Source organism: Scyliorhinus torazame, chromosome 2, assembly GCF_047496885.1.
Source record: "Scyliorhinus torazame isolate Kashiwa2021f chromosome 2, sScyTor2.1, whole genome shotgun sequence".
Taxonomy (NCBI): domain Eukaryota; kingdom Metazoa; phylum Chordata; class Chondrichthyes; order Carcharhiniformes; family Scyliorhinidae; genus Scyliorhinus; species Scyliorhinus torazame.
The window spans coordinates 199,507,191-199,521,140 of record NC_092708.1 but is presented as its reverse complement, the minus strand read 5'-3'; the positions used below and the strand labels follow the sequence as shown (position 1 = coordinate 199,521,140).

Below are 13,950 nucleotides of genomic sequence, written 5' to 3'. Positions count from 1 at the left end.
ATTGCATTCTGAATTCCAGACCAGGTTTTTCAAATTAAGCTTTAAACAAAGCTTCCTTCAACTTTCCGTCCAAGGTGTTACACCAACACCTTCAGGATTTGTTTTGATTTGATTGTCATGCAAAGTGCTCACAATTGCTTTAACTGTTTATTCCCAGACTGTATTAAAATGGCATCAGACATTTTATTTGACTTTGAAGGTTGCTGACTCACTTTAAATCTGGTTACTGCAATTTCTTTATCTCAATGCACTTTCTTTATTCTTCCTTGAATTCTTCTGAACCATACTTGGTCTCTGATAGTATGGGCGGCACAATAACACAGTAGTTAGCACTGTTGCTTCACAGCGCCAGGGACCTGAGTTCGATTCCCAGCTTGGGTCACGGTCTGTGCGGAGTCTGCACATTCTCCCTGTGTCTGTGTGGGTTTCCTCTGGGTGCTCCGGTTTCCTCCCACAAGTCCCGAAAGATGTGCTTGTTAGGTGAATTGGACATTCTGAATTCTCCCTCAATGTACCCGAACAGGCACCGAAGTGTGGCGACTAGGGGTTTTTCACAGTAACTTCATTGCAGTGTTAATGTAAGCCTACTTGTGACACTGATAAAGATTATTATTATTTAACTCCAGACTTCGTGAACATTTCTCTAGTTTCCTTAACTAGCTGGACTTTAGACTAACGGCATCTGTTTTCTTAACCATTACTCCATTGTATGGTCTTTCTATTAATAATAATTATCTTCAGTAATGTTTAGCAAATGATAATCTTTAGCAAGTACTGAGAGAGATGTTCCCTCTTTACCCTTCTAAATCCAACTGCTGCTCATAGAGTTGTGAGGCTGTCTTCTCTCTCTACCGACCTCTAACGATAATCAAATTAGCTAAACTAAAGATTAAAAGATTCCCTGCGTCATGTGAGAGTACATTTAAGACATGAATGTTTAAGCAATGTACCTTTAAGAAAACAGTGATGTCAGAGAGTGGGTAGATCTGGGCTTTAGATCAGCCATTTTGCAGTTCAGTTTTTTAGTTTCAGTTTTGGGAGAGAGCAGCTAAAAAGTGCCTGGCTGGTTTTGCTGAGAGCAGTTTAAAAGTGCCTGGCTGTTTTTGCTGTGAGCTGCTTAAAAGGAGAAAGCCAGTTTGAGACAGCAGCTTGAGAAGTTCTGGTTTGCTGTGATCTGCTTGAAGGGAGAAAGCCAGGTTTGAGAAAACAGCTTAGGTGTGTCTGTGTGTTTCCAGAGAGCTGCAGGAAGAAAAAAGCAAGGTGCTGGAGCTGAAGTCAACCAAGCTGATATATCTCTGCCATAAAACAGAAAATATATATATTCTTTAACCTGAGGTGTTTCTGTTTAAAGGTGTTAAATCTCTGGGATGTTGAAAGAAATAACTGAAGGAGTATTTAGTGTTGTGTTATTTTGGGGGTTAGCTTTGAAGTAAGGGGTGTTAATTGATCCAATGTTTATTGAAAAGGTTACATTGAGTTCACAGAATAAACATTGTTTTGTGTTTAAAAACCCACGTCTCCATAATTGTAATCCCACTCCGAGGGAACAAGCCGTGTGCTAGGAAAAGCAACAAAAACATTAAAGTGGGGGGTTCGTTGAAATCCATGATACATTTTGGGGTTCTGAAAACGCCTCGCCCATAACAATTGGGGGCTCGAGGAGGATAAAAGTCTATCTATTGGATTGGCTTTTGTGAACTTAAAGACAGTGAAGGATTGTTGCTTTTCCGGTGTGGTATTTTAGTTTAAGTGGGGAGCGTGTTGTGGACAATGGCTCTTTCAGAGGCTCAGAAGTTTTTGGGGGTGGAGACTGTCACACGCAGTACTTTACGGACAGAGACGAAAAGCAGACTGCTGGGTCTGGCAAAAACATTGCAGTTAACTTTATCTGACAAAATGCGAAAAGATTATGTAATTAAGGAACTTAAGCAAGGAGTCAGGAGGGCTAGAAGGAAGGAACTTAAGCAAGGAGTCAGGAGGGCTAGAAGGGGTCATGAAAAGTCATTGGCAAATAGGGTTAAGGAAAATCCCAAGGCTTTTTACACGGACATAAAAAGCAAGAGGGAAGCCAGGGAAAGGGTTGGCCCACTGAAGGATAGGCAAGGGAATCTATGTGTGGAGTCAGAGGAAATGGGCGAGGTACTAAATGAATACTTTGCATCAGTATTCACCAAAGAGAAGGAATTGGTAGATGTTGAGTCTGGAGAAGGGTGTGTAGATAGCCTGGGTCACATTGAGATCCAAAAAGACGAGGTGTTGGGTGTCTCAAAAAATATTAAGGTAGATAAGTCCCCAGGGCCTGATGGGATCTACCCAGAACACTGAAGGAGGCTGGAGAGGAAATTGCTGAGGCCTTGACACAAATCTTTGGATCCTCACTGTCTTCCGGTGATGTCCCGGAGGACTGGAGAATAGCCAATGTTGTTCCTCTGTTTAAGAAGGGTAGCAAGGATAATCCAGGGTACAGGCCGGTGAGCCTTACTTCAGTGGTAGGGAAATTACTGGAGAGAATTCTTCGAGGCAGGATCTACTCCCATTTGGAAGCAAATGGACGTAAGTAGTGAGAGGCAGCATGGTTTTGTGAAGGGGAGGTCGTGTCTTACTAACTTGATAGAGTTTTTCGAGGAGGTCACTAAGATGATTGATGCAGGTAGGGCAGTGGATGTTGTCTATATGGACTTCAGTAAGGCCTTTGACAAGGTCCCTCATGGTAGACTAGTACAAAAGGTGAAGTCACACGGGATCAGGCGTTTGCTGGCAAGGTGGATACAGAAGTGGCATGGTCATAGAAGGCAGAGAGTAGCAATGGAAGGATGCTTTTCTAATTGGAGGGCTGTGACCAGTGCTGTTCCACAGGGTTCAGTGCTGGGACCTTTGCTGTTTGTAGTATATATAAATGATTTGGAGGAAAATGTAACTGGTCTGATTAGTAAGTTTGCAGACGACACAAAGGTTGGTGGAATTGCGGATAGCGATGAGGACTGTCAGAGGATACAGCAGGATTTAGATTGTTTGGAGACTTGGGCGGAGAGATGGCAGATGGAGTTTAATCCGGACAAATGTGAGGTCATGCATTTTGGAAGGTCTAATGCATGTAGGGAATATACAGTGAATGGTAGAACCCTCAAGAGTATTGAAAGTCAAAGAGATCTAGGAGTACAGGTCCACAGGTCACTGAAAGGGGCAACACAGGTGGAGAAGGTAGTCAAGAAGGCATATGGCATGCTTGCCTTCATTGGCCGGGGCATTGAGTATAAGAATTGGCAAGTCATGTTGCAGCTGTATAGAACCTTAGTTAGGCCACACTTGGAGTATAGTGTTCAATTCTGGTCGCCACACTACCAGAAGGATGTGGAGGCTTTAGAGAGGGTGCAGAAGAGATTTACCAGAATGTTGCCTGGTATGGAGGGCATTAGCTTTGAGGAGCGGTTGAATAAACTCGGTTTGTTCTCACTGGAACGAAGGAGGTTGAGGAGCGACCTGATAGAGGTCTACAAAATTATGAGGGGCATAGACAGAGTGGATAGTCAGAGGCTTTTCCCCAGGGTAGAGGGGTCAATTACTAGGGGGCATAGGTTTAAGGTGAGAGGGGCAAGGTTTAGAGTAGATGTACGAGGCAAGTTTTTTACGCAGAGGGTAGTGGGTGCCTGGAACTCGCTACCGGAGGAGGTGGTGGAAGCAGGGACGATAGTGACATTTAAGGGGCATCTTGACAAATACATGAATAGGATGGGAATAGAGGGATACGGATCCAGGAAGTGTAGAAGATTGTAGTTTAGTCGGGCAGCATGGTCGGCACGGGCTTGGAGGGCCGAAGGGCCTGTTCCTGTGCTGTACATTTCTTTGTTCTTTGTTGTTCTTATGGCGGTGGTTAAGCATTTAAAGTTGCCTGCGATAGAGTTTGACTCATGGGAAATGGAAAAATTCAGTTGCAAATTAAACAAATGGAACATAAGAAAAAATGAAAGCGGCTTGAATACGAAAGAGAGAGAGCGGAAAAAGAAAGAGAAATAGATAGAGAGGAAAAAGAAAAGGAGAAAGAAGAAAGAAACAAAGAAAGAGATAGAGAAGAATGGGAAAAAGAGAGAGAGTTTGAACTTCGGAAAATGGCTTTGAAACATGAAAATCAGTTAAAATTGGCAGACGCAAAGGGACACGTACAGTTGGAGGAGATGGATGAGGATAATGAGACAGAGCGTCATAGTCGAAGACTTGGTGGGGATCTATTTAAATTTGTCCAAGCATTGCCAAGGTTTGACGAGAAGGAAGTAGAGGCCTTTTTCATTTCATTTGAGAAGGTAGCTAAACAAATGCAATGGCCACAGGACATGTGGGTATTACTGATTCAAACAAAGCTGGTAGGTAGAGCTAGTGAAGTGTTTGCATCCCTACCGGAGGAGGTATCTGGAACGTATGAGGAGGTGAAGAAATCCATCTTAAGTGCATATGAGCTAGTGCCTGAAGCTTACATACAAAGGTTTAGAAATTTAAGGAAAGAATTTGGTCAAACATACATGGAGTTTGAAAGGCTCAAACAGAGTAATTTTGAGAGGTATGAAGCTCTCAGAGAAATTATACTTTTGGAGGAGTTTAAAAATTCAATTCCTGATGTAGTGAGAACTCACGTGGAAGAACAGAGGGTTAAAACTGCGAGAATAGCAGCGGAAATGGCAGATGATTATGAATTAGTTCATAAATCAAAGATTGATTTCCGACATCAGTTTCAGCCTGTGACGGATAGAAACTGGGGACATGAGAAATACTCAAGTGGTAAAGGTAACGGTGATCTGATGGGAGACAATAAAGAGAGTGTACCTCAGATTAAAAAAGAAACCCAGGAGGATGGAAAAGAAATGAAAAGTTTCAGATGTTTTCACTGTAATAAACTAGGCCATGTAAAGTCACAGTGTTGGTGGTTGAAGAAAAGCCCCGGGAAGACTGATGTGATAAAACAGGATAAGACAGTGGGGTTTGTTAGAGTGGTAAAGGAAAGCCCAAGGGAAGTGAAGGAAGTGCAAACGATTGTACAGCCTGTTCAAGAAGTAATTGTTGAGAAGGTGCCAGATGTATTTAAAGAATTTACATGTGTGGGTAAAGTCATGTGTATCAGGAGGAGCAGGTAAAGAAGTCACAATTTTAAGAGATACAGGGCCTAGCCAATCTTTAATGGTAAGAGATGAGGAATTATGTAGTTTGGGAAGAATGTTGCCAGGAAAGGTGGTGATATGTGGAATTCAGGGTGAGAGGAGTAGCGTTCCATTATATAAGTTAAGGTTGGAAAGTCCAGTGAAGAGAGGTGAAGTGGTAGTAGGAGTAATAGATAAACTATCTTGTCCAGGAATACAGTTTATCTTGGGTAATGATATAGCTGGATCGCAGGTGGGAGTGATGCCTACTGTGGTTGATAAGCCAGTGAAAAATCAGACAACTGAAGGGTTGAAGGACGAATATCCTGGGATTTTTCCGGATTGTGTAGTAACAAGGTCGCAAAGTCACAGGTTAAGACAAGAGGAGAAATCAAAGAGTGAAGATGAAGTTGAAATGCAATTATCGAAAAGATTTTTGATCAGATGGTTGAAAAAGGACAAGAACAGGTGGAGGATGAGACGGATATTTTTAGTTCAGGAAAATTGGCGGAGTTACAACAGAAAGATGTAGAAATAAAATGGATATATCAGAAAGCATATACGGAAGAAGAATCTGAGAGTTTACCAGAAGGTTATTACCGTAAAAATGATGGCTTGATGATAAAATGGATACCTGTACATATGCAGGCGGATGAAAAGTGGGCAGAAGTTCAGTATTGCTGGTAGGGTACAGAAAGGAGGTGTTGCGAGTTGCACATGACGTACCAGTGGGAGGTCATTTGGGAATAAGGAAAACTCAAGCTAAAATCCAAAAACATTTTTATTGGCCTGGACTACATAAAGATGTAGTTAAATTATGTCAATCGTGTCACACATGTCAAGTGATAGGGAAACCTCAAGCAGTGATAAAACCAGCTCCCTTAATACCCATTCCAGCATTTGAGGAACCTTTTACAAGGGTCATAATTGATTGTGTTGGACCGCTTCCTAAAACTAAAAGTGGGAATCAATATCTTTTGACTATAATGGATGTGTCTACTAGGTTTCCAGAGGCCATTCCAGTACGTAATATTCCAGCTAAAAGGATTGTGGAGGAGTTACCTGAATTCTTTATTAAACATGGACTCCCCACAGAAATTCAATCGGATCAAGGATCAAATTTTACTTCAAAGTTATTCAAAGAAGTTATGGGTAGCTTAGGAATAAAACAATTTAAATCAACTGCGTAGCATCCAGAATCGCAGGGAGCATTAGAAAGGTGGCATCAGACATTAAAGACAATGTTGAGGGCGTATTGTCAAGATTATCCAGAGGATTGGGATAAAGGAATTCCATTCGTATTGTTTGGAATTAGGGATGCACCTAATGAGTCTACCAAATTTAGTCCTTTTGAACTAATTTTTGGTCATGAGGTAAGAGGACCACTTAAATTGATTAAGGAAAAATTGGTGGGTGAGAAATCGGAAATTGCACTATTGGATTACCTGTCAAATTTTAGGGAATGATTAAATAGAGCAGGTGAATTGGCTAGACAACATTTGAAAGTTGCACAGAATGTGATGAAACGGGTGGCGGACAAGAAATCCAAAGTTCGTAGTTTTGCCAGTGGGGATAAAGTTTTAGTGTTGTTACCAGTGGTAGGTGAGCCTTTAAAAGCTAGATTTTGTGGACCATATCAGATTGAAAGGAAATTAAGTGAGGTGAATTATGTGGTAAAAACACCAGATAGAAGGAAGACTCACCGAGTGTGTCATGTGAATATGCTTAAAAGGTACTTTGAAAGGGAAGGAGAGAAAAAGGAGGTTTTAATGATTCTAACTCAAAGTGACGAACCAAATCCAGATGACTGTGAATTTGACTTACCTCAAATTAAATTGGAAAATGAGGATGTTCTTAAAAATTGGGATGAATTGTTAAGTTACCTTCCAGAGGAAAAACAAACTGACCTGAAAGAGTTATTGATGACACGTGGGCAAGTTTGTAGAGATAAATTGGGAAGTACTAAAATGGCTATATCTGATGTAGATGTGGGAAATGCTGTTCCTATCAAACAACATCCATATAGACTTAATCCTTTAAAATTGACACAGGTTAACAGAAAGATTGAGAGTATGCAGAAGAATGGCATAATTGAAGTGGGTTGCAGCCAATGGAGCTCACCCATAGTGATGGTACCTAAACCAGAAGGTACCCAACGGTTGTGTGTGGACTACAGAAAGGGAAATGCAGTTACAAGAATGGACTCTTATCCTATCCCATGTTTGAGGGATTACATTGAGAAATTGGGACAATCTGCTTTTATTTCCAACTTCCAGACATGGAAAGAACATTTAAAACATCGTATGGAGTTCTTCGATCGACTTTAGGAGGCTGGTTTGGTGATGAACCTAGCCGAAAGTGAATTTGGAGAAGCCCGAATCACTTTCCTTACGGAGTTTCCGTTATCCTCAAGACAAAGGGAAATAATGCGATTTCTTAGCATGAGTGGATTTGATCGAACATTTGTGCAAAAGTCTTGTGGTGTGATTTCTCCACTGATGGACTTGCTAAAGAAACCTCAAAAATTTCAAGGGACAGCGGACTTTCAACAGGCATTTGACTGCCTGAAAGCTGTGATCACCAATGCTCCTGTATTTTCATTTTTTCATATTGGAGAATTGCAAGGGCTGTGGTCAGACTGAACTAAATTATCTGATTTTAAAGAGAAATGCCGAGGAGTAGAGGAATGGATGGATCGTGCAGAGACTTTGTTCAAAGAGGCTGTCAATCGAGAAGGATTTTGATTGGAGGAAGAAGAACAAAGAAAAATTGACTATATTATTATACCTGTTTGCGTGTGTTGTTTTTTTTTAATTGAAAAGGTATATTTACTGTGTACATTTCTTAGTGGATGGTGCAAAAGTGAAAAATGAAACCATCTTGAAGTTGATGGTTTATTTTATTTTTCTTGGGGGAGGTGCCATGTGAGAGTACCTTTAAGACATGGATGTTTAAACAATGTACCTTTAAGAAAACAGTGATGTCAGAGAGTGTGTGGAGCTGGGCTTTAGATCAGCCATTTTGCAGTTTAGTTTTTTAGTTTCAGTTTTGGGAGAGAGCAGCTAAAAAGTGCCTGGCTGGTTTTGCTGAGAGCAGTTTAAAAGTGTCTGGCTGTTTTTGCTGTGAGCTGCTTAAAAGGAGAAAGCCAGTTTGAGACAGCAGCTTGAGAAGTTCTGGTTTGCTGTGATCTGCTTGAAGGGAGAAAGCCAGGTTTGAGAAAACAGCTTGGGTGTGTCTGTGTGTTTCCAGAGAGCTGCAGGAAGAAAAAAGCAAGGTGCTGGAGCTGAAGTCAACCAAGCTGATATATCTCTGCCATAAAACAGAAAATATATATATTCTTTAACCTGAGGTGTTTCTGTTTAAAGTTATTAAGTCTCTGGGATATTGGAAGGAATAACTGAAGGAGTATTCAGTTTTGTGTTATTTTCGGGGTTATCTTTGAAGTGAGGGATGTTAATTGATCCAATGTTTATTTCAAAGGTTAAGTTGAGTTCATAGAATAAACATTGTTTTGTGTTTAAAAACCCACGTGTCCATAATTGTAATCCCACACCTAGGGGACAAGCCGTGTGCTCAGAAAAGCAACAAAAACATTAAAGGGGGAGGTTGGTTGAACTCCATGATACATTTAGGGGTTCTGAAAATGCCTCACCCATAACAATCCTGCCTTACAAGGCCCCAGTTGGTAAGTGACCACTGCTCCTTTATTTATTCTTCACTCTGTTGCCCTCTCTAATCCCACCTAATAGAAACACTATTGGAACTGAACCAACCCCCTCACATACAAACACCTTTGGCCACCATAAATTTAACTATAGGTTTTGCCTTTTCAGGCACAGAAACATGAAATACACTTAAAAAACTATAACTTATTTCTAATGTTTACCACTGCAAAAATAAATCCCTTAAAACGATCTTTGTTTACCTAACATTCTGCAATTGGACAACACTTGCTAAATAATTCTCAGTGCGTTATGAATTATGCTGAATCATGGCGCCAAGGTCCCAGGTTCGATTCCGGCCCTGGGTCACTGACCGTGTGGAGTTTGCACATTCTCCCCGTGTTTGTGTAGGTTTTGCCCCCACAACCCAATGATGTGCAGGATAGGTGGTTTTGTCATGCTAAATTGCCCCTTAATTGGAAGAAATGAATTGGGTACTTTAAATTTATACAAAAAATAAACAATTATGCTGAGAACTAATTTGAGATTGTCAATCAGCCTCGCAGTCTGACACATTTGTGGGTACTGGCAGCTACAGATATTAATATACAGGGCCATGTTCTTTGCAGACAGAAAGAACTTGTACACACATTGCACCTGTTTCAGCTAAACAAAATAAGTGATAGCCATTTATTGGCTCATTCCGCAGGCCATGACCAATCAAAATCCTGCCACCTGACACACTCACACACTCTCACCTCTTTCTCACACACACCTCTCTCTCACATACACACACACACCTCTCAGACTTACACTCACCTCTCTCCCTCACACACCTCTATCAGAGAGACATACCTCTCTCATGCACACAGACTCACCTCTCTCACATACCTGTCTCTCTCACATACATACATATTCACCTCTCAGACATACACACTCACCTCTTTCACATATACACACACACTCACCTCTCTCAACACAAATACCTGTCTCACACACACACATTCAGCACTCTCTCTTACACACTCACATCTCTCACATACATGCACACACTCAACTCTCTCAAACACACTAACCTCTCTCACACGCCCCTATCATGCACATATACCTCTCTCTCACACACGCACTTGCGTCCCTCTCTCACTCACCTCCTTCACACACACATACCTCTCTCACACACTCACTTGCATCCCTCTCTCACTCACCTCCTTCAAACAAACATGCACACATTCACCTCTCTGGGTTACTAGTCCAGTGGCACCATCTCCATTAAAAAGTTTCATCCGGGCCTGGAGATTTATCAACTTTCAAAGGTGTCAAAGTCTTTGATACTTCCCCTCTCACTATGTTAATTTAATAACAACTTCACACTCCTCCTTCCTAATTGCAATGGCTGTATTGTCCTCTTTTGTGAAAACATACACAAAGTATTGATTAAGAACCATACCAAAGTTCCACTGCCTCAACTGTTATGGGCCAGGGTTTAGAGAACCCCAAAGTGTATCATGGAGTTCACCTGACCCACAACTTTTAATAGATTGTGGTATGGGGAGCACACGGCCCACTCTACAGGTGTGGTACAGCAGAAATAGATAAGTATTTTTTAAAGCAAAACAATGTTTATTCTATGAACTCAAGTTAACCTTTTTAAAACATACAGTGAACATCTTAGCAACCATTAATTCAAATACAATCCCCAAAGAATACAACACTAAGTAATCTTTAAGCTGTCCTTTTAACATCCATAAGACTTAAAAAATAAATTTTAACAGGAGCACATCAGGTTAAAGTCACTACTGAGAGCAGTTATTAGTTTTAAATCACCAAAGGATCGATTTACAGTTTTTAGATTACTGGGAGAGGGACTAATACCCCTTCTCGCTGTGACTGCAACTTTCCAGCTCTGAAAACGTAACTAAAACACACCCTGCAGCAAACAGCCTACAACAAAAGTAAAAAGCTGACAGACAACCCAGCTCCACCCACTCTCCGACATCACTGCAGTAATAAACACCCATTTCTTAAAGGTACTCTCACATGACACAACACACAGGTTATCCTAATGGTCCGAAATAGGCTCTATGCTTTCTTTAGTTAGCCTCTAATCTATTATTTATTTAGAAAAAAAATTCAAGTTTTCTATGATTTTACTTGTTATTGGGGCATAAATTGAGGATGATAGGGAGATGATAGGGCAGTGGTAATTACACTGGGCTAACCCAGAGGACTAGGCTAATTATGTGAGATCATGTATTGAAATCCCACGACAGGGCTCAGTTTGGGTTTCGTCAGGGTCACTTAGCTCCTGGCTTCATTACAGCCTATGTCCAAACATAAACAAAAAAGCTGAACTGCAGAGATGAGGTGAGAGTAACTGCACTTGACAGAATTTTACCAATGAGCCCCAGCAAAACTCGAGTCAGAAGGAATCGTGGGAAAACCCTCCACTGGTTGGAGTCACACCTGGCACAACGGAAGATGGTTGTGGTGGTTGGAGGTCAATCATCCCAACTCCAGGACATCACTGCAGGAGTTCTTCAGGGTAGTGTCCTTGGCCCAACCAACTTCAGCTGCTTCATCAAGACCTGCCCTCCATCATAAGGTTAGAAGTGGGGATGTTCTCTGATGATTAAGCACCATTCATAACTCCTCAGATACTGAAGCAACCCATACCGATATGCAGCATGACTTGGATAACATTCAGTCTTGAGCTGATAAGTAGCAAGTAACATTCGCGCCACACAAATACCAGGAAAATAACCATCTCCCCTTGACACTTAATGGCATTACCATTACTGAATCCCCCACGATCAGCATCCTGGGGGTTATCATTGATCAGAAACTGAACTGGACCAGCCATATAAATGCTGTGGCTACAAGAGCAGGACAGAGGCTGGGAAGTCTGCAGTGAGTAACTCACTTCCTGATTCTTCAAAGCCTGTCGACCATCTGCAAGGCAGAGGTCAGGAATGTGATGGAATACTCACCAATTGCTTGGATGAGTGCAGCTCCAACAATACTTAAGAAGCTCGCCACCATCCAGGAGAAGACAATCTGTTTGATTAGCACCAAACACCACCCTCAACATCCACTCCCTCTACTGCCAACACACTGTGACAGTAGTGTGTACCATATAGAAAATACAGTGTGGCAACTCACCAGGGTTCCTTCAAAAGCACCTGCCAAACCCGCAAACTCTACCATCTTGACTCGAGAAGGACAAGGGAAAGTGCATGCATAGGAACACCATAACCTGTAATACCCTCCCCAGCCACAACCCACCTGACTTGTAACTATATTGTCATTGCTTCACTGTCACTGGAACTCTGCCAACCTCCCCCCTCCTCGTCATTGCTTCACTGTCACTGGAACTCCCCCAACCCCCCCCCCCCCCCCCCCACCCCTCGTCGTAGCTACACTGTCACTGGAACTCCCCCAACCCCCCCCCCTCGTTGTTGCTTCACTGTCACTGGAACTCCCCCAATCTCCCCCCCCCTCCCTCCCCCCCACCCCCCTGAGAGCACTGTGGGAATTCCATTCCACATGGATTGCAACGGTTCAAGGTTCAAAAAGATGGCTCACCACCACCTTCTCAAGGGCAATTAGGGATGGGGAATAAATGACTGGGACTGGATGTTCCAGTAGCCGGGGATCCATCTGGACGGCAGCTGATTTCTGGGACTGCCCTCCGACCGTCTGGCCCCTTGGCTGCTGTACGGGACCAACTGTGTGATGAGCACCAGATAGTGTCCCAGGAGCCGCTTCACTAATGATAGTTTCTGGGAAGGTGGAGAGTGTAGGAGACAGCTGTGACGGAAAATCTGTGTCCGCCTCCAACCCAAGCTCCGGGGTGTCCTGAATCTCGGACGGAGGCCTGGTGTGAGCCTTGTGCGGCAATCACGGACCCGGCGAATCCGGCACCGTTTTCCATGGAATTGGTTGTCTTCAATGTAGCGGCGGTGCTAGCACCATTTAAAGTAGCTGAATCGGTGCAGCTGTTGCACCATTTTCCTGTCACAAAATACCACTGTTTCCACCGTGGTGGGTTACCCCGGCCTCTCGACCTGTTCCCTCCATCCCACCCCCCTCCCCTGGCCCTGGCATGCCCCTCCACCCCCTCCCCGCCTCAGCCAGCCTGGTCAGTGTCCGGCCCGGCAGTCCTCAGTCCCCCCTTTCCATGTCCTACCTCCTCTCTCTCTCCCTCAGCAGCAACCATGCCAGTTTCATGATTTTTGAAAGCATAAGTGAACTGCGCCATCGGGAAATCAACCCATTGGAGGAGGAGAATCGCGGAGTCCCCAGAGAATAACGGGTCGTGTCCGCTAATGATATGTAAATAGTGTTTGTTGTAAGTGCGTTCCGGAACGCATTGACTCCACTGTTGAGGTGACGGAGAATCGCAAATTGCTGTCAAATCGGCACCCACTGCGATTTTGGCGTCAGAACCTATTCTCCGCCCAGTCGCAATTCGTGATTTTGCCGTTGACAAACGGAGAATCCTGCCCTATGTGTTGTCACCGGGGTAGGATTCGTTGACTTCCACGACAGCAAACCTGGCGCCAAACCTGGACCAATTCAGCGACTGAGGAGGGGCGAGCACCGATTCTCCGTCCAATCGCGTTTCACGATTCCGGTGTCAGCCGTCGGTGAATGTCACCCATCATATTTTGCAAAGGAGAAACTCTGATATGTTTCAGACTCATCGGGTGGGATTTACTGACCAACCCGCCGCCAATAAACAAGGTAGCCCATCAATGAGATTTACTGGACCCGCCGTTGTCAATGGGATTTCCCGGTAAGTACAATCCTCGTCGCCGGGAGGCCCGTGCACCGGCGTGGGACTGGAATATCCCACAGCTGGTAGATCGCGCCCATCATTTGATTCTTCCTGTTGTTATTATTCTGATCTTTCTCACATTGGCCAGCTTCAAACACCTGTAACATTTGAAGACACCTTGAGAACGGACGTTGACATGCAGAGCAAACCTCCAGAAGCTGTACTGCCACCAGAAGTGAGTGACAACCCATAATGTGAGCAATGCCAGCTCTGTAAGTGTGGAGCCAACTCTTAAATGGAGAACTGCATTATGCTCTAGAAACTGAAATTCAAGTACTGATGGTTGGACAGTTATTGCTGAACTGCAATTAAAAACATGAATGTG

The 13,950-nt window shown here is 43.2% G+C and overlaps 1 protein-coding gene across 8 annotated transcripts in view; it reads left to right on the top strand.

Annotated features, from left to right (window-relative positions):
• Positions 1–13,950, top strand: part of LOC140395077 (uncharacterized) — a 659,825-nt gene that overhangs the window by 107,848 nt on the left and 538,027 nt on the right. The window contains exon 1 of one of the 8 annotated variants that reach the window (XM_072482521.1): positions 13,754–13,800. The exons of the other annotated variants lie outside the window; for them this stretch is intronic. Within the exon in view, the coding sequence (XP_072338622.1) occupies positions 13,762–13,800 (39 nt within the window). The 5' untranslated portion in view covers positions 13,754–13,761. Of the gene's footprint in view, positions 1–13,753; positions 13,801–13,950 lie in introns of those variants that run through there. 8 annotated transcript variants of the gene reach the window in all.